Source organism: Hippopotamus amphibius, chromosome 9 (genome assembly GCF_030028045.1).
Source record: "Hippopotamus amphibius kiboko isolate mHipAmp2 chromosome 9, mHipAmp2.hap2, whole genome shotgun sequence".
NCBI classification, from domain to species: Eukaryota; Metazoa; Chordata; class Mammalia; order Artiodactyla; family Hippopotamidae; genus Hippopotamus; species Hippopotamus amphibius.
The window spans coordinates 35,404,863-35,426,564 of NC_080194.1; the positions used below are offsets into that span (position 1 = coordinate 35,404,863).

The 21,702-nt window shown below is 36.5% G+C and overlaps 1 protein-coding gene across 3 annotated transcripts in view; it reads left to right on the forward strand.

Moving 5' to 3' along the window:
* STK33 (serine/threonine kinase 33) overlaps window positions 1-21,702 on the forward strand; it is an 84,175-nt gene that overhangs the window by 12,897 nt on the left and 49,576 nt on the right. For all 3 annotated transcript variants that reach the window (XM_057749584.1, XM_057749585.1, XM_057749586.1), the window contains exons 6-10: window positions 860-948; window positions 2,786-2,870; window positions 14,552-14,627; window positions 18,678-18,790; window positions 19,244-19,329. In XM_057749584.1, coding sequence (XP_057605567.1) covers window positions 860-948; window positions 2,786-2,870; window positions 14,552-14,627; window positions 18,678-18,790; window positions 19,244-19,329 — 449 coding nt within the window. The remainder of the gene's footprint in view (window positions 1-859; window positions 949-2,785; window positions 2,871-14,551; window positions 14,628-18,677; window positions 18,791-19,243; window positions 19,330-21,702) is intronic.

Genomic DNA, 21,702 nt, shown 5'->3' on the forward strand with positions numbered 1-21,702 from the left:
TCAAAACATATTATAAAGATATATTAATTAAAATTTTGTGGTATTTATGTAAGAAGAGATAAGGAAAACAATAAAAACAATAAAAATTCCAAACACAGGCTGGAACTGTATAAGGGAACTGTTAATAATTAGGTATAATTGCCAGTCCAGTGCTCATTCAGCTTCATTTTTCTGGAAATTATGGTTATAACTTTTTAAGTTTAGGGAAATGATTGCTATGGATATGAACTGAATCAGATATTTGCAAAGGAAATGTTTGGTACATGAAAGTATTTGCATATACGTAAAAGTCCTACCTGAGCTCTGACATGTTCAGCTGGAGATTTTGTGTCTCAAGGGTTTTTGCTTTTAATTTTAATGTATAAAGAGCAGGAAGGTGATACTGATGTTGTAGAAGAATATACTGAAATAAGTGTAGTTTGTATACAAGTAGCCAGGTTGCAGTGTGCTAAATGTTTATACTGGCAATAACACATGCATAAAAGTAAAGAAGTAATTCTCTATTCGAAGAGCAAAGGACATGGAAAACCTTCCTGGGCTGGTAATTACATGTCTCCCTCCTCCAGGGAATACCTAACCTTGGATAGGAGCCTCTTCCACACTCACTAGGCCACTTGTCATGAAGAACAGCCAGTTGGAGCAGCATGGGATTGGGGAGAGGTGAGGGAGTCAAAGAGAGTGGCTCCTTAAGGTTAGAAACATGGAGAAAAGGGATTTGAATAGAAGGGAATGGAACAGGGCAGAATTACACCTGGCCCTCCTCAAATTTATCAAGTGTATTTATTTGTTCTATTTGTGTCCTCTCTAATTATTTTTTCATTATTGATTTCATTTGATTTGTTGTTTATTTTCTTGGTAGATATAGTACATAGAGATCTAAAACTGGAAAATATAATGGTTAAAAGCAGCTTTATTGATGCTAACAATGAAATGAACTTAAACATAAAGGTAAGATATTAGAAATGGTGGTAAATATTTGTCTATAAACAATTGGATAGCAAAGTGAAAAAGTACATCCTCTTTTTAGATACATTTTGGAAGCTTTTAAACAGCCAAAAATAAGTGGCTTGTGATGAAAAAAATTAAATTTCACAAAAGAGGTTGTGACTGACAAGAATAATTTTACAAGTTAAGTGGTGCTATTGAATTTTTTTTAAAGTACATATTCATTTGGATAGTTCTAAATCATTAGTTAATAGCAAACAAACAGATGCTGAATTCTAATTAATTTCAAAATTATGCCTGGTAATTTGATGTAAATGTGTTACAGATTTAGAGGAAAAGCATACCTTGGCTGTGCCTTTGATACTAAATTAATGCTAAAGTCTGTATTTCTCATTTAAAAATTTCCTGGGTATTAATATTTATGTCCTAAGCACAGTTAGTGTGCCAAGTATTTATTCTTGAAGACTGTATTCAAATTAAGTGTTCCTTAATGTCAAATAAATGATAGGATACATTATTTATTACTTAGCACTTTAAAATTGACTGCTTTCAAAATATATGAATGTGTTAATTTAGGAATAAATTGTTGTCTGTGAACAACCTGCTCTGTTGCATTTATAACATAAATAGCTTTTAACAGCATTGTTGTTTTACCCAAGTAAATGTTCTTAAATATTTCCATTGTAAACTATATGAGAGCAGGAATTCTGTGTCTTATTCGCTGTTGGTACCTGGAGTAGTGCCTGAAATATAGTATGTGCTCAATTAATATTTGCTGCATGAAGGAATAAATGCTTCCCAAAGAACTGAATTGGATCATGAAAGCTTTTGTATATTTGATATCTGTGTGAATTCTCTGTGGGGGGAGATATATATCATAATGCCCTAAGTAGGATCATTATGAACACTCCTGGAGAAATTTATTAATCTCTTTAGAAAAATAGTGATATCATATTGTTGATAGGAACGTTTTTTACTCCAGAAGGTACTGAAAACTTTACGTTCAGTGTCTGTGGACCAAAAGCCTGTCTTTGGTTGTGTGATCAATAAATGTGCCTGTTTTTCTGCTTTCAGCCCAAGGCTGTTCCAACTTGGGAGACAAGACCAAGGGCACATACTGAATATTTAATAACCAAATGTTTAATGACCAAGATTTAGAACTGAGCAGAAAGCCTGCAATTGCAGCAGTAGGCCTCCCGTGTATTTGTAGTTATATTGTGTGGTTTTTTTCCCCTGTTAATTTGCTTCTTGTAGTTTTTAATAATGTAATAATTTTTTTAATTAGTATACTCTAGAAACACAAAGGAAATAATAGTAAAGAAAAGAGCATTTACTAGAGATAATGTTTTATAAATAATTATAAAAAGGGGGAGTTTCCATTATTCCAAGAATAATGATTTGTATTTATAACAGTGCTTTAAACTGAAACATAGCTTGAGCATCAGAAAAATAGATGATAAACTTAAGGCCAGAATGTATTTTACAATGAAAGAACTTTATAGGAATAACTTTTTTATTTGAAAAAAAGTTAAATGCCTTCTTGCAAGAACAACTTCCTGTGTTGAACTGGTAAATTTAAATTAGAAGTAATGAACAATCAACATCATGGGTGTTTTCTCAAGATTTGAGAAACCAAGCTTCTCTTTACCAAGTTTCTTCTCCACGACGAGGGGTGAGTGCGTAGGGGAAGCAAGATCCTTACTAATAATACAAGTAAAGCCCCTTTGTCCTCAAGAATCCCTGAATTAAATGCAATACAATGTGGTGAAAATCCTATTTGCAGAATGAGTGAACTCTGGGACTGGAAAACAGGGGACTCTGTGTAAGTTTCTTCTTGTAGGTGACTGATTTTGGCTTAGCGGTGAAGAAGCAGGGAAGGAGTGAAGCCATGATGCAGACCACTTGTGGGACGCCTATCTATATGGGTAAGTTAGTAGACTTAAAATGATTTTTTTCTATATGGAAAAGCAGAACAACTAGTATGGATTAAAACTTGAGCAATTTGATTTTGCATCATGACTTAATGGCCCCGATCAAGCTACCTTTTCTTTTCTTAGGTCAAATCATTTTAGTTGTTTTAGCAGATTTCTTATAGTTCTTCAAAGATTATATTGGGTTGGCCAAAGAGTTTGTTTGGGTTTTTCCATAAGATCTATGGAAAAACTCGAATGAACTTTGTAGCCAACCCAATAGTTTTCATTGTTTCTCTGGGCTCTTCTTGTAACTGTTTATGTCTCTCAGGTAATCATACACCCAAACTTAATTACTGTTTTGTTAATTCATGCTGAAGTCATGAGTGTGTTTTGCTTCTTTCCATTTTTTATCCAATTTCATTGCCATCAGGTTTCATTTCATAGAGGACTGATTAAATGTATTTTATAAACTGTTTCCCATTTGTATAAATGGTTTTTAACAGCTTTCCTTAAGTGTAATTTAAATACCATAAAAATGTACCATTCAGTGATTTTTCATATATTCTCAGAGTTGTGCAGCATCACCACAGTCCAGTTTAGAGCAGTTCTACCCCGAAAATGGCCTCATGCCCACTTGCACTCAATCTCATTCCCGTCCCATCCCCAGGTAACCACTAATCTTTGTCTCTATAGATTTGCTGTTTTTGGACATTTCATATCAATGGGGTCATGCAACGTGTAGGCTTATACGCCTGGCTTCTTCACTTAGCATGACGTTTCTGAGGTGCATCCCTGTTGCAGCACGTCCCCGTAGTCTGTTCCTCTATATGGCTGAACAGCTGTCCACTGTATGGATATGCCACATTTTGTTTACCTGTTTATTAGCTGATGGGCATGTGGATCGTCCCCAGTTTGCAGCTATTATGAATAATCTTGCTATGGACATTGGTGTACAAGTTTTTATGTGGACGTATGGTTTCATTTTCCTTGGGTAGCTACAGAGGAGTAAAATTGCTGAGTCATATATTATTTATGTTTATACTTTTTAAAGAAACTTCCAAACAATTTTACAAAGTGGCTGTAACATTTTACCTTACCACTAGCAATGTATGAGAGTTCCAGTTTCTTCACATCCTTGCTAACTCTTGATATTATCTATTTTTTAAATTATAGGCCTTCTAGTGGGTATGAAGCAGTATCTGATTGTGATTTTTAATTTGTATTACCTTAATGACCAATGATTTTGAGTATCTTTTCATGTACTTGTTAGTCATTCATATCTCTTCTCTGATGAAATTTCTATTCAAATCTGTACCTATTGAGATGATCACATATTTTTCTTTTCAAATTTATTAATGAAATAATTACATTAATAGATTTTTCAAATGTTGAGCCATCCTTGTACTTTTGGATTAAGCCCCACTTGGTTAAATATACTATACTCAATTTGTCACCACTTTATTTAGGAACTTTGAGTGTAGCTTTTTTTCTTTCGTGCTGCCCTTGTCTTTTTTGATGTTAGGGTTATACTACTCTCATTTTAAAAATAAAATATTTTCACTTTTTATATGCTCATGAACCATTTAAGTAATAGAAATTACCTATTCGTTAATTGTTTGATGAAATTTCCCTTAAAATTTTTTTGGTCCTGATACTCTTTGAGGAACAAAGTTTCTATTATATTTTCAATTTACATTAGGTTATTCAAGTTTTTCACATCTTGAATCATTCTGATAATATATGTTTTTTCAGAGAATTGTGCATTACCTTGAGATTTTAAGTTTTATTGGTATAAAGATGCATATTATATTCATTGTAATTACAATAACTATAGTTCTCAGATCGGTAGTTCTAGCTCCCTTATTAATTCCTAATATCTATTAAGAAGGCAGTATAATGTAATATTGGCAATATGGCCTCTGACATCACCTGGCTAACTCGGGATTCCAGCTCTGTCACTTGCTTTCTGGTTAACCCTGGGCAAACAACTTTGTCACAGTTTATACTTCTGTATATATCACCCCTTTTTCAAAAAAAATTTGGAGGATCTACTTTGTGTCAGACACTGCTCATATTAAATGGGAAAATATATGTAAAGTGCTTAGCACAGGGCCTGGCACTTAGTGCTTAATTTTAGTTCTTATAATAATACTAATCATTTTTTCTTGATCAAATTTGTTAGTGGTAAGACTGTTTATTGGGGTTTCAAAGCTCCAACTCAAGGCTAGTGTTGATTTTTTTCATTAATTTTTGCTTTTATTTTTCTGAACTCCTTTTTTCTACTTTCTTTTGATTTATTTTTAAACTTCTTAAGTTAAATGCTTATTTATTTTCAGTCTTCTTATTTTCTAATAAATGCATTTAAGGCTATATATTTCTCTCTGAGTACTCCTTTGACCATTTCTTTTGCTATACAGTATTCTAATTGTTATCCATTTCTTAATAGACTCTGATTTTAGTTTGTCTTCTTTTTTAATCTAAAAATTATTTAGAAGTGCTTCTAGAATTATCTAGGTGGTTGGGATGTGTTTGATGCTCGTGTGAATGTCTGTTAATTTATCTCGCCTTTTGGTTTTTCTGTCTGGTTTTCTTCATTATACTAGGTAATTGTGACTTAAAGGTTTTCAACATTTAGGAATTTTCTCTGTAATTGAACACAGGATTCATTTTTGCAAATGTTACATTGGATATTTCAAAAGCATGTACACTCAACCCTCCATATCTGTGGGTTCTACATCTGCAAATTTGGCCAACTACAGATCCAAAGTATTTGAGAAAAAAAATTCCAGACAGTTCTAAAAAGCAAAACAATTTTGCCACGCAGTGGCAACTATTTATTTACATTGTACTAGGTATTATGCTAGGTATTATAAGTAATCTAGAGATGATTTAAAGTATATGGGACAATGTGTGTAGGTTACATGCAAATACTAAGCCAATTTATATACGGAACTTAAGCATCCATGGATTTTGGTATCTGACAGGTGTGGGGGCTGAGGGGGTAGGGGCTGAGTCCTGAAACCAATCCACCACAGAAACCGAGGGACAACTGTATATTCCTGGTTTACTGAGCATAAAAATTTTTGTGTGTGTCTGTTTATAAAATCAAACGTTAATACATTTGTGATTCAAACTTTCCTTATTGTTAATTAATTAATTAATTTCACTGAAACATAGTTGACATACAATATTATGTTAGTTTTAGGTATGCTGCATAGTGATTTGACATTTGCATATATTATGAAATGATCACTATGATAAGTCTAGTAACCATCTGTCCCATACAAAGTTATTACAGTATTATTGACTGTATTTATTATGCTGTAAATTACATTCTTGTGGTTTATTTTAAACTGGAGGCTTCTACCTCTCAATCCCCTTTATCTATTTCACCCCTCAATCTCCCTGGAAACCAGCCATTTGTTCTCTATATTTATGAACCTGTGTCCATTTTGCATTATATTGTTTGTTTTGTTTTTTAGAGTCCACAAATAAGTAAGATCATACAGTATTTATCTTTCTCTGTCTGGCTTATTTCACTTAGCATAATACCCTCAAGAACCATCCATGTTGCTGCAAATGGCAAGATTTAATTTTTTTATAGCTAAGTAATATTCCATTGTGTATGTAAACCACATCTTCTTTATCCATTCATCTTTCCATTGTGTATGTAAACCACATCTTCTTTATCCATTCATCTATCAATGGGCACTTAGGTTGCTTCCATATCCTGGCTATTGTAAATAATGCTGCAATGAACATAGGGGTGCAGACATCTTTTCGAATTTGTATTTTTTATGTTTTTTTCCAGAAAAATACCCAGAAGTGGAATTGCTGGATTGCATGACTGTTATACTTTTAATTTTTTGAAGAATCTTCATACTATTTTCCAGAGTGGCTGCACCAATTTCGATTCCTACTAACAATGCATAAGGGTTCCCTTTTTTCGACATCCTCACCAACACCTGCTATTTGTTGTCTTTTTGGTGACAGCCATTCTGACAGCAGGTGGGAGGTGGTATTTCATTGTGGCTTTGATGTGCATTTCCATGATGGTTACCGATGTTGAGCACCTTTTCACGTGCCTGTTGGCCCTCTGTGTGTCTTCTTTGGGAAATGTCTATTCAGGTCCTCTGCCCATTTTTAAATCAGGTTGTTTGGTTTTTTGATGTTGCGTTATATGAATTATTTGTATATTTTGGATATTAACAGTTATCAGATATGTGATGTGCAAATATCTTTTCCCATATAGTAGGTGGCCTTTTCACTTTGTTGATAATTTCCTTCTCTGTGCAAAAGCTTTTTAATTTGTTGTAGTTCCATTTGCTTATGTTTGCTTTTGTTACCCTTGCCTGAAGAAACATATCCAAAAAATATTGCTAAGACCTATGTCAAAGAGCTTACTGCCTGTGTTTTCTTCTAGGGGGTTTATGGTTTCAAGTCTTACATCTAAGTCTTTAATCAATTTTGAGGTTATTTAAATTGTATATGTTATGAGAAACTAGTCCATTTTGATTCTTTTGCATATAGCTGTCCAGTTTTCCCAGCACCTCTTATTGAAGAGACTGTCTTTTCTCCATTGTGCATTCTTGCCGCCTTTGTCATAGATTAATTGACCATATAAGTGCGGGTTCATTTCTGAGCTCTCTGTTGTGCTCCACTGATCTATGTGTCTGTTTTTGTGCCAGTACCGTAATGTTTTGGTGACTGTCACTTTGTATCATATTTTGAAGTCAAGCAGCATGATTTCAGGCCTCCAGCTCTGTTCTTTCTCAAGATTGTTTTGACTATTCAGGGTCTTTTGTTTTCCATACAAATTTTAGAGTTATTTGTTCTAGTCTGTGAAAAACACCATTGGTATTTTGATAGGTATTGCACTGAATTTCTAGATTGCCTTGGGTAGTATGGTCATTTAAATAATATTAATTCTTCCAGTCCATGAGCATGGTATCTCTTTTCATTTGTTTGTGTCATCTTCAATTTCTTTCATCGTCTTGTAGTTTTCTAAGCACAGGTCTTTTACCTCCTTGGTCAGATTTATTCCTAGGTATTTTATTCTTTTTGGTGCAGTTGTAAATGGGATTGTTTTCTTTTCTTTTTTTATTGACATAGAGTTGATTTACAATGTTTTAGTTTCTGCTGTACAGCAAAGTGATTCATATGTATACATTCTTTTTTATATTGTTTTCCATTATTGTTTATCACAGGATATTGAATATAGTTCCCTGTGCTCTACAGTAGGACCTTTTTGTTTATCCACTCTCTATATAATAGTTTGCATTTGCTAACCCAGACTCCCTATCCACCCCTCCCCTACTCCCCCTCCTTCTTGGAAACCACAAGTCTGTTCTCTGTGTCTCTGAGTTGGATTCTGTTTTGTAGATAGGTTCATTTATGTCATATTTTAGATTCCACATGTAAGTGATATCATATGGTATTTGTCTTTCTATCTTACTTCACTTAGTATGATAATCTCTGTCTGCCCATATTGTTGCAAATGGCATTATTTCATTCTTTTTTATTGCTGTGTAGTAGTCCATTGTATATATGTGCCACATTTTCTTTATCCATTCATCTATTGATAGACATTTAGGTTGTTTCTGTGTCTTTGCTATTGTGAATAGTGATACTACGAACATATGGGCGCATGTATCTTTTCAGATTACAGTTTTGTCTGGATATATGTCCAGGAGTAGGATTGCTGGATCATATGACAATGCTATTTTTAGTTTTTTGAGAAACCTCCATACTGTTTTCCATAGTGGTTGCACCAATTTACCTTCCCATCAACAGTGTAGGAGGGTTTCCTTTTCTCCACACCCTCTCCAGCATTTGTTATTTGTAGATTTTTTTAATGATGGCCATTCTGACTGGTGTGAGATGTAGTTTTGATTTGCATTTCTCTAATAATCAGTGATGTTGAATATCTTTTCATGTGCCTCTTGGCTATCTGTCTGTCTTCTTTGGAGAAATGTCTGTTTAGGTCTTCTGTCCATTTTTGGATTGGGTTGTTTGTTTTTTTGTTGTTGAGTTGAATGAGTTGTTTGTATATTTTGGAAATCAAGCCCTTGTTAGTTGCATCATTTGCAAATATTTTCTCCCAGTCTGTAGGTTATCTTTTTGTTTTGTTTGTGGTTTCCTTTGATGTACAGAAGCTTGTAAGTTTAATTAGGTCCACTTTATTTTTACTTTTATTTCTATTGCCTTGGGAGACTGACCTAAGAACACATTGGTGTGATTTATGTTAGAGAATGTTTTGCCTACATTCTCTTCTAGGAGTTTTATGGTGTCATGTCTTATATTTGAGTCTTTAAGCCAATTTGAGTTTATTTTTGTGTGTGGTGTGAGGGTGTTTTATAAATTCATTGGTTTATATGCAGCTGTCCAACTTTCCCAATACCACTTATTGAAAAGACTTTTTTCCTTTGTATATTCTTGCCTCTTTTGTCAAAGATTAAGTGACTGTAGGTGTGTGGGTTTATTTCTGGGCTCTCTATTCTATTTCATTGATCCATATGTGGGATTGTTTTCTTAATTTCTCTTTCTGATCATTTGTTGTTAGTGTAGATAAATGCATAAATATCTGAATATTAATTCTGTATCCTGCAACTTTCCTGAATTCATTTATTTTAATAGGTCTTTGGTGGCATCTTTGGGATTTTCTGTATATAGTATCATGTCATCTGCACAAAGGGACAGTTTTACTTCTTCCTTTCCACTTTGGATTCCTCTTATTTATTTTCCTTATCTGATTACCATGGCTAAGACTTCCAATACTACATTGAATAAAAGTGGCAAGAGTGGACATCATTGTCTTGGTTCTGCACTTAGAGGATATGCTTCCAGCTTTTTACCATTGAGTATGATGTTAGCTGTGGGTTTGTCATTGTGGCCTTTATTATGTTGAGGTATTCCCTGTATGCCCACTTTCTGGAGCGTTTTTGTCATAAATTGATGTTGAATTTTGTCAAAAGCTTTTTCTGCATCTATTGGGATAATCATGTGGTTTTTACCCTTCAGTTTGTTAATGTGGTATGTCACATTGATTGATTTGAAGACATTGAACCATCCTTGAGTTCCTGGACTAAGTCCCACTTAATCATGGTGTGTGATTCTTTTAATGTAGTGTTGAGTTTGGTTTGCTAAGATTTTGTTGTGGTTTTTTGCATCTGTGTTCATCAGTAATATTGGCCTATAATTTTCTTTGTTTGTGGTATCTTTATCTGATTTTGGTAGCAGGCTGATACTGGCCTTGTAGAATGAGTTTGAAAGTGTTTCTTCTTCTTCAACCTTTTGGAATAGTTTAATAAGGATAGGTGTTAATTCTTCTTAAATGTTTTATACCAGGTGTCCCCAACCCCCAGGCCATGGACCGTTATTGGTGTGTGGCCTGTTAGGAACTGGGTTGTACAGCTGGAGGTGAATGGCAAGTGAGCCAGCGAAGCTTCATCTGCTGCTCCTCATTGCTCCCCATCACTAGCATTATTGCCTGAACCATCCCCCTACCTGCCACCATCCACGGAAAAACTCTTCCATGAAACTGGTCCCTGGTGCCAAAACGGTTGGGGATCACTGTTTTATAGAATTTACCTGTGAAGCTATCTTGTCCTGGACTTTTGTTTACTGGGAGTCTTTAAATTACTGATCCAATTTTATTACTGGTGATCAGTCTGTTCCTATTTTCTATTTCTTCCTGATTCAGTTTTGGGAGATTGTACATTTCAAGGAATTTATCTGTTCATTCTAAATTGTCCACTTTATTGGCGTATAATTGTTCTTAATAATCTCTTATGATCCTTTGTATTTCTGTGGTGTTGGTTGTAACTTCTCTTTCATTCTGATTTTATTTGTGTCTTCTGTCTTTTTTCTTGGTGAGTCTTGCTAAGGTTTATCAATTTTGTTTATCTTTTCAAAGAACTAGCTCTTAGTTTTGTTGATCTTTTCCATACCTCTTTGTCTTTTATTTCCGATCTAATCTTTATTTTTTCTTTCCTTCTACTAACTTCAGGTTCTGTTTGTTCTTCTTTTTCTAGTTTCTTTAGGTGTAAGGTTAGATTGTTTATTTGAGGTTTTTCTTGTTTCCTGAGGTAAGGCTTGTATCTCTATAAACTTCCCTCTTAGAACTACTTCTGCTGTGTTCCAAAGATTTTAGATCATTGTGTTCCTATTTTTGTTTCTCTTTAGGTATTTTTGATTTCTTCTTTGGCCCGTTAGTTGTTTAGTAGTATGTTATTTAGATTTCATGTGTTTGTGCTTTTTGCCGTTTTTTTTTTCTTTTTGTTTTGCCCAATTTTCTGTGTCTATTTCTATGTATTAGGTATGTTGGTTACGTCTTCTGATCTTGGAGAAGAGGCCTTATATAGGAGATGTCCTGTGGGGCCCAGCAGCATGCTCCCCTCTGCTCACTGGAGCTCTCTGTTCTAGGGACGACCACTATGTGGACTGCATGCACCCTTCTGTTGTGGTAGAGCTGACTACTGTGGGCACACTGGTAGGTGGGACTGGCCTGCAGCCTGGTTGGCTTTGAGGCTGTGCCACGTACGGTGGTTCCAGGCCTGCTAGAAGGTGGGGTAGGCTTACTGTAGGGTTAACTGCATGACCTGTGTAAGCATGGAGCTGCTGCTGGCCTGCTGGTGGGCAAGGCTGGGTGCCCATATGCCCGTCTGCTGGTTGGTGGGCCAGGTCTTGGCAACTGTCTGTCAGGTGTGTGGGGCTGGTGTGTGCCTGCTGGTGGGTGAGGCAGGTCCTGGCACTAATAGGCTGGAGGGAGGAATCCAAAATGGTGCTTCCCAGCACCAGTGTCCACATGGTAGAATGAATTCCCCAAAATGGCTGCTGCTGGTCCCCAGGGGGAGTCCTAATTGCTTCCTCCTTCTCTGGAAGATTTTCCAAGACCAGCAAGTGGGTCTGACCCATTTTCACACTACTGCCTCTGAGCTGGGATTCAGAGTGTGTGAGATTTTGTGTGCACCCTTGAAGAGCGGAGTCTCTTTTTTCCTGCAGCGCTTCAGCTCCCCTGAACATAAGCCCTGCTAGTTTTCAAAGCCAGACGTTATGTTCCTGGTGCAGGACCCCCAGGCTAGGGAGCCTGATGTGGGGCTAAGGGCCCTCACTCCTTGGGGAGGACCTCTGAGATTGTGACATTCCTCCTGTTTGTCACTCACCGACCTGGGAGTGTAAGCCCCAACTATACTATGTCTCCGCCCCTCCTACCCATCTTCCTGTAGTTCCTACTTTATGTTTTTAGTTGTGGAAATTCTTTTCTGCTAGTCTTCAGGTCATTCTTATAGATAGTTGCTCTGTAATAGGTGTAATTTTCGTGTGTCCATGGGAGGTGATGAGTTCGTGGTCTTGCTGCTCGGCCACCTAGTCCATATTGTTAATTTAATTTTGCTTGCTTTCTCTGCTGATTTCTAAGAGAGTTACTAAAGGCACTCATCAGCATAGGGCTTTGATAGATTCTTTTTGTACTTTTAGTAGATTTCTTAAAAATGTACTTTGTTGAAACATAATTTACATATAATAAAATGCACAGATTCTAAGTGTAAAGTTTAATGAGTTTTGACAAACACATATACTTGTATAATTACCCCAGTGAATATATAGAACATTTCCATCACCCCAGAAATTTCCTTTGTGTCACTCTCAGTCAATCCCCCACCCAGGCCCTAGCAACCACTGATGGTTTCCATTACCTCGGCTTAGTTTTGCTTGTCTAGAATTTATATAAATTGAATCGTAAGTACATATTCTTTTGTATCTGTCTTCTTCTGTTCCACGTAATGATTTTGAGACTTACCCGTGTTGTTATATCAGTAGTTTATTCATTTTTATTGCTGAGGAGTATACCTAGTTCATTGTTTTTTTCTGTCTACTTGATGCATAAAGTTTCTAAATTGTTTTATCTTATTTGGGAAGAGGCTACTTTAGATTCTGTTCATATCCTCCTGTTGGCAAAAGACATCTGGTCTGTAGTTACATGGGGAAAATATATCCAAGCACCCTGAGTTTTATGCCTGCTTATTAGTTGTCTACATTGATAACAAGTGAGAGAACAAGAGAGAAGACAGATGGTTTGTGGAGCTTTGCTGACTCCCTGAATGGCTCCTTGGCACAGTTCCTCTGGCCTCTGCCTCCCTGTGAGGGCTGTGATGACAGTGCAAGTAGAAATGCCCCTGATAATTAAGATGACTCCAAAAGAGTGAGGGCTCTGAATTCCGGGCCCCTGCTGTGTGATGAACCTACATGGAGATCTGTCAGGGAATCTGATCATGGAATCTGCCTCTGTCATAGACACTCGGGCATAGGGCAACTTGAACTTTAATGATTCAGTATTTAAAAAGTTGAAGTAGAGTTAAAGAATACAAGTAATTGCGTAAAGGAAAATATTAATTAGTTAATTTTCAATGATTTGGAGACAAATTACTCAGCTTGTTAATTATCTATATTTGAGCCTTTTCTCATTCTTTCTTATGTTTACCTTTTAACTCCTTTTTTGTTGCTTTTTAGTTCCTTTAACAATAGGCAGAGGAAATGAAATTTCATTTGCTTTTAGTAGTTATGAAAGCTGTGTGTGTGTGTTGGGGAGGGTGATTGAAACTGTTTTCTAAAGTAAAAACACCTTTTACATGTGAAGCACTCTGTGTGGGAAATAACTGTGTCACTTTAAGTGAGTCACTTAATATGTGTATCTGAACCTTCATTTCCTTGCTGGCAAAGTCAGTCAAATGCCTACATATCCGTCTCGCATGATTCTTAACATAATTTATTCAAATAATGTCATTTATACAAAAGTACTCTATAAATTTTAAAGTTCTATTCAAATACATGCAGTTGACCCTTGAACAATGCAGGGGTGAACCCACATATAACTTACAGTCAGCCCCCTGTGGTGCTACCTAGCTGCAGAAGTATAATAGACATATTCCTGGAATGTCATATGTGATTTTTTAGAAAGCCAGCCATTATAAAAAAAAATCTGATCATTAAAAAGTGTGCTGCCTCAAAGTAAAAAAAAAATTCTGCTTTGAGAAGATTGTTTAAAGGAACCCATTGCAGACACACTGTAAGTTAAGAAGCACAGAGCCGGGGAGTCAGGAGTGTCTGCATCCTAGTCCTCATCCTGTGACTAGTTGGCTTTTTGATTGAGTTATGTTATAGAAACTCTCTCTTTGTCTTAGTTTTCTCATTTAGAAAATGTGGAAGATAATTCATACTGTTATAGGAGTGCTGTGATGTTAGTATTACTACTGTTACTTTACTGAAGTGATTTATAATCATTTATCTTAGTTTCTCTGTAAATCCAGATTTCCATATATTGGACTTGCTTTAAATTGTATCTACTTGAGACATGTTTTCAATTCTATTTTGGGCAAAGAACTAAGATATTGTTGTCTTCTACTATAACTACACGATCTTTGCAAAATCATTTCTTAACAATTTGAAAGAGATGAAGAGCTGGCTGAGCAGTGTGTGCCATCGTTCCATTAGAAGCTAAATGACAGGAGTGAGGATACAGCGACATCAATTGTTAAGGCCTGTACATTATTCATTTAACATCTGCTGTTGGTTCTCTTTTTCCCTGTGGGGGAATAAATTACAGCACATCAGCACATTTTTCATGCTTTGTGTTTAAGCATTTAAAAGTCACTTATTGTATTATTAATATTATTTTATTTCTGCTTGTTTGGCAGCCCCTGAAGTTATCAATGCCCACGACTATAGCCAGCAGTGTGACATTTGGAGCATAGGTGTCATAATGTACATTTTGTAAGTAGTCTGCTAAATGTACAATTTCAAATGAATGGATGGCCCCTAACAGTAGAATTACATAGATTTTAAATTAAAACTAAATAACATAGTTTTAAGTAAGCGACTGAAGAAACAGTTGGGAAGGCATTCTAAAAGATGTCTTATTAGTTGTCAGGCGCATCTCTTAGGTATTTTGTTAATACAATCAATTTATAACTTCCAGCTTTGCTTTTCGTTGATCTATAAATGCTACAACACACTGTATGATCTGAGCCAAGTAAAAACTTGCCTCAACACCTCCCTGATCCTTTGCTACAAACCAAAAGCTTCTTTGTATTTTCTCAAGTGATTCCTTTACAGAGCATCAGGTAGAGGGAAGTCCTGGGACCTAGCCCTAGAGCCACCTGATGGACAGGGCACACGTGGAGTGTGGACAGTAACCAGATAGAGCTTCAGCCCAGGGTCCAGGGCGTATTCTGTAGTCCCTAATTCTCTTCATGCTACTGGAAACATTGGTCTTTCTTGCTCTGTCTTCTGTCTCACTCTCAAGATTCAGTCAGACCCCATGGCCTGTATTTTTCTTTTGACGTGTCCTCACCTGTTATTTCATTTCTGTTCACTTGTATCATTTCTCCTTATGATCCCTTTCTAGAAGATTACAGTGTCTTCCTGTCTATTCTCCTGCCTCTGGTTCATCCTTCACACAGTTGTCAGAGTTGTCTTTCTAAATCACAAATCTGATTGTACTACTTTCCTGATTAACCGCCTCTGGTAATTCTCCCGTGTTGTAGAAAAATATCAGAGCATCCCCACATGGCCTGACGCAAAGCTTCCACTGCCTGGCACCAGCACGCCTTTCCAATTTTGGTCTGCACATGTGTTCCCATGCACTTACCCTGTGCCGGTGGCCACTCTAGGCCACTCCTTGTGACTCAGGCACCCTGTACTGCATACTTCTGGGTCTTTGCTTATGCAGTTCATTCTGCCTAGATGTTCTTTTTTCCTCTCTATTAACCTCTTTCCTGGGTGTGTCCAGCCCACACATTAATGCCTTCTGTTTCCCTAAGTCCTATTCTACCCCACAGAGTTAGTACATTCATGATGTATATACTTTCCCACTCTCCATGGGATTTAAGGCAACATACAAAGATGCATGCAAAACAGTAACAGAATAAGAATATTTAATCAGAAAAGTTTGCACATGCGTAAATTTGATAGAATTAGTTCACTTTTCTGTGTTCTCATCGCACTTCTAAAAGCTAGATTATAGTGGAATATAATTATTATATTATGTGTATTGTGTCTGTTTTTCTTGCTCTAAATTCAGGACAGAGATGTGATTCATCTTTGCATCCCTGGTATCTGGTTCAATAGTAGACATGTAGTCAGTGTTCAATATATGTTTGTTAAATTGAATTAAAGTGAATTGTCTAAGAGGTGTTCTGAAAACTTAGTGGTCATTGTTCTGCCTCTTGGTGAATATGAACATTTTTATGTTGATGCAACATTAGTTTTATGGCCATATTGAAGATTTCATAGTGCACTACCTCTTCAAGATCGTTACTAAATATTGACATCAGAGTAGTTACATTTTCACAGTCCTGTGAAATGGAATACACAGGCAGTAGAAATTGGATGTTGTGATTGTAGCTGTAACTCAGATAGTCGACACATCACTGCTTAGGTTGCATAAAGTATAAATATATTCACAAAGTTTTTGATCATTGTTTTGTGCTGATTAGAATCATATTAAAATTCTGAGCCTTAGCTTTAAATTAAAAATATAACAATTTAAAATCAGTGTTTTATACTCTCATGGCTTTCTAGACAACACAAGTCAAAAATAATATATGTTAATCTATTATTACACCATTCATGTGGTGTTTGCTGCCTTCTTAGTTTGAATTTGCTGTTAAGGGAAGTGATAGTGTGTTACACGTCTTAAATTTTTTTCTTCTACTTAAAGATATAATTTTAGTTTTTCTGCTTCTGAGCGTGCCTTCATATCATAATAGTATCTTTTTTTCTTTACAGTAGACTCTTACTTAGCTAATTAGTGCCTATTCATTAATCTTCCTGAGCCCAGTGGTCTTATAGATAATTTCCTTCACCATGGGCACAAACATATTACCTTCTCCAGGGGGGTTATTTTCTTGTTTATCAGTTACCCCTGATTCATTGCTACTTAATTGGACAATGATAACATACTTTCTCAAGGTGAAATTAACATAAATACTCTTTATGGGCACTATCTTTTGCTGTTTTGATTCCTGTGAAACAAAATAATCGGGAGGCTTTAAGAGGCATTTTTCATGTCTTGGATTCCCATTTGGATCCAAATTTCTGGATGTGCAGAAAATTGCTGTCATAAAATTCCATGTGCTGCTGATTGACCAACCATTAGATACATTTTATGTAAGTAAAATTGTAAAGGACAGAAAAAAGTGGAATTTTTAAAATGTAGCCCTTGAGCTATAGCTGCATGCTAGTCAGGCAGTGCAGGAGCAGCTAAGAAATTGGTGAACGTGCATATCACTGGCTGTTAACAGACTCAATGAGCTGGGCTTCTGCTGGCCTGTGCTTGTTATAATAGATAGTAATTGTCCATAAGACCATTTTTCTGGATTTTTTTCAATTGCACTTTAAACAATAGTAAGGCAAGTAAGATCAGAGAGAGGAGGGTCAGAATGAGCTGGATACAAAGTATTAAAATGAGAGTTTGCAGAACAGTTTACTACATACTTATTGCTTAGCAAGAACCTATTGGTAAATGAAAAGCTGGGCTGTCCAGCCTAGTTTGATAAACTACTAGGATGAAAACAGCTCCCCCCTCCTGAAAATCATCATCGTAATCATTATCATGTAAAATATTTACCAAATTTAGACTTATTGAAACAATATTCATGGGAAGGATTTTTAAAGAACTTTAAGAAAACCATAACTTAAAAAAAATCAGTAAAAATCATTTAAAAGACCTGGAGATGTTATACTTATGTACAAAATCGACCAACATTCGGGAAATGTAATGGAATTATGCCATTTTATTTTTTCACTAATAAAGTGGAAAAATACAATCCTGAGAGTTGAAGAATAGACATACAGAGTTAGAGTTGCCTCTGTGGTGAGTCCAGGTCCAACTTCTGTCTGGTTGTCACTGGGAAAACCTGGTTGTTGTCTGCAGGCTTGCCCTCAGGTGTTGGGGTTGACAATAAAGATGATGGCTGACATTCGCAAGCTTTTAAGCGTGTTCTTGTAGTTTTGGACTGGATCTCCTATTGAAACATAGGCTTGCCATGCTCTTTGTAAAGTATAGCATAGTACTTCCTTTCCAAGATTCTAAAGACTCATAGTCCCTGTAGTGGAGAATTTACAGACGAGTCCATGTTTACCGTATGTACACTGCTCATGGCCTTACTGATATTGGTTGTTATGTATACTCAGCTTTTGCCCTTCCAGACTGAAGGGTCAAATTCATCATCTTATTTTCCTCATTCAGATTTTCTTCATTTTGTATATCATTTTTGAAGAGTTGTGGCCATTTTAATGGATTTCTGTTTTTGACTCAAAGCCTGTAGACCCTAGGGTTATTCTTACTATCACTAACATTTACATTGCATTTCACCTTGGATAAAACTCTGACATGGTCATTAGAGTCTGATAACTCTTATTAGACTCTGATAACTCAGAATATCTTTCTGTAAGTCCAATATGAATTAGGTACCTTAAGGCGTTACCCTACCCTTGCTCACACTGAAGTGTTTCTCCTCTATTACCCACGACTGTTACTGTGTACTTAAACTCACACTCCTTTCTGTATTTTAACCCCACTTAAGCTTAATGTTTCCCTACCTGAGACAGCTTTGGGTCATTTGCAAGTGTGGAAGTTCCAATGTATACAAGAGCCTAGCACAGATCTTGCAAAAGCCCTTTGCTTCCAATTCTACATCCAGAGAAGTTCCCACCTCTTCCTCTCCTTTACTTAAATATAAAGTACAACTGCTTAATTTTTAATAGCCTTATTTTGATTATTTTTAAAAAACCTAAAGAAAATGATTGTCTTTGTTGTAGATTATGTGGAGAAGCACCCTTTATGGCAAGCTCAGAGGACAAGCTTTTTGAGTTAATAAGAAAGGGAGAACTGCATTTTAAAGATTCAGCCTGGGATTCCATAAGTGATTCTGGTAAGTATAGATTTGTTATTTACTAAAGCAAATATACATAATATAAGAAAGCCGACCAGTATTTCAGATGCTTTAAATCTCTGATTAGTCATTAAATTTACATGTGGAAATAAACACTATTTACTTGTGGAAATAGTGATATCTTCACTGTGATTGTTTTGGTTGAAACTTTCAACAAAAACAGAAAATGCATAATAAAAAGCAAAGAGGAAATTTGCTGATGATCTAGCTAATTTTTACTAGAGACCATAAACCAGGTAATCCAGGCAATAAAACCTCACTTTAGGCCTTAAACTTTATTTAATATTAGCCATTTGTACTGATGATATTTATTTTTTAACTGAAATGTTTCCTTCATATCATACAGACCTAATCCTAAATAAACTGGAAAATGTGTGGTATTAATTGTAGTTGAGATAAATAAGATTTTCAGGATTTTCCCCTTATTTGCAGCTAAAAGTGTTTTGAAACAACTTATGAAAGTAGATCCTGCTCACAGAATCACAGCCAAGGAACTACTAGATAACCAGTGGTTAACAGTAAGTTACAGTATTACTTCTTTTTTTTCTTCTCTTTTTTGGCATGCTATCATTGCTTATTTCTTTTCATCTGGCCTTGTAGTTTATATATAGTTTTCTTAAAACAGTCATCTGGTTTCATCTTCTGACACGTTAAAAAAATTATTGAGTGTTGACACATTTCTGAAATGGGTATTTTCAAACTGTTAAAATTACTACCACAGTTGTTTGTACGTGTTTATAGAGGTTTAAATGAACTTTTCTTTTGTATCAAGTCCAGTAGAATAGAGCTGAGAAATGTCAGCTATTAAAGCTGTGGAATATTGAAGCCGTCTGTAGAGTTTTGTGATTTGAAGCACTGGAACTGTTGTCAAGAAAAACCTTGTCTCTGTTCACCAATGCCGAATAGAAATACGGAGACAGAGCTTTGGAGGAGTGGAAAGGAATAGCTTTATTACTCTGCCAGGCAAAGGGGGAACACAGTGGCTGGCGCCTCAGGAACTGTGCCCTGCTCCCTAGGAGTAGGGAGAGGTCTTATAGTCGGGGCTGGTGGTCAGGAGTAGGCGATGAGGATCAAGGCAGTCACAGTCCTGAATTCTTCTGATGGGTGGGTGGTGAGGTGAGGAGGAGTCAGCATCATCAGCCTTCAGGTCCAGCTGGTCTGGGGTCTGCATGTGTGTGGGCAGCACACCATCGTTAATCATTAACGTCTCCCACCTGGAGGGGGTTTCAACTTCTGCAAAATAGCTCAAAGATGTTGTGTGTATTGTTGCTGGGGAAACAGGACCTGCCCCGAGGCTGCTCTTGAGTGTTTCTCCCAGGTCTTGTGCATCCCCTCCCTTCACGAATGAACAACTGCTTGAATCTGCCCACTGGAACTCAGGGAAGCTGAAGGAAGGCTGTTTTCCTATAATCAAAAAAATAGGGGACACAGAAAGGCTTTGTGCCCAGAAGCCCCACAGGGCTCTGCTCAGTATCAGAACCACCTACTTCTCTTTCAACTCTTCAGATGCAGGGAATCTTCAGGGACTCAGAAAAGCCAAAGTCTTCTAACAGTGGTTGTTGCCTGGCTTGAAATCTTGAGTAATTATCCATTCATTTACATATTGCTTTCCTCCATTAGACTAATCCCTTGAGCAGTGACCTTGTGTCTTACTGATCTTTGTATCTCTGCACCCAGAACATTACCTGGTCACAATAGGAACTTTGGAAGAGGATGCTACTACCTTGCAGTATCTATTCTTTCTTTCTTCTGTGGTAATGAGGATCCTGACTTTTAGCTGGTAACATTGCTAGCTAGTCTTCTTTGCTACTTATCCCCCATCTTTGCTAGTTATAGTGCTAGTCAATGAGATCTAAATGGAGGTAGGAGCAATTTCTGGGAAGTGTCCTTAAATGGAGGGGGTATGGCATTCCTCACATCCATCTTCTTTCCTAGTGACTGAAATGCAGCTGTGATGGATGGAGTTTAAGTAACCATATTAGATCATAAAGTGGAATTCATAAACAAGATAGCAGAGCGACAAGATGCAAGGCTCTTGGCATATAGAGCTGCCATGCCAGCCCTTGACTGCCTACCTCCAGACTTTTTTAGATGAGCAGTAAACAAGCATCTGTCAACTTTGAGATACTGTGAAATATGTAGTTAAATCTAATACCAATTAATACAAAACTCAATAAATAATTGTTGAATGAGTAGAGGATTCAGTAAATGAATGCCTGTAGGTATGTCAGAAAATGTCTAAGAATAGAAATTGGAGATTCTAGAGACAAAGGAATATTACTAAGTAATATTTATCTATGCAGAAAGTTATTTTACATCTATTACTTGCTAGACACTGTGTGTTAGGTACTGCAGATACATGATATGCTTGTATTGTACTAGTATTGTTGAGAGATGATGGTGACTTGGACAGGGTGGTAGCAGTACAGTTGAAGAGAAATAAATGTGATATATTTTGTAGATGTGTTTGATAGGATTTAGTGATGGATTAGATAAGGGATGAGGATAAGGGAGGAATCAAGGATGATTTTTAGATTTTGCTTTAACGGTTGGGTGGTGCTGCCATTTACTGAGATGTGGAAGACTAGGAGAAATAGATTTTTTTTTTCTGGGGGAAGAGTGGTGAGTCAAGAGTTCCATATTAGACACGCTAAATTTGAGATGCCTGTGTGGCATTCAAGTGGAGCTTTCGAATAGGTCATTGAATGTATGAGCCTGGAACTGGAGAAGAATGAGCTGGAGATCTAAATCTGTGAATCCTGAGTATATAGATGCCATGTAAAGCCATTGGGCTGAAGAGAGAAATTAGGAAGAAAATACAGATAGAAAGGACAAGAGGCCTGTCAGCACCCTGCCTTTAGACACCATAACATTTAGAAGAGGAGAAGCTA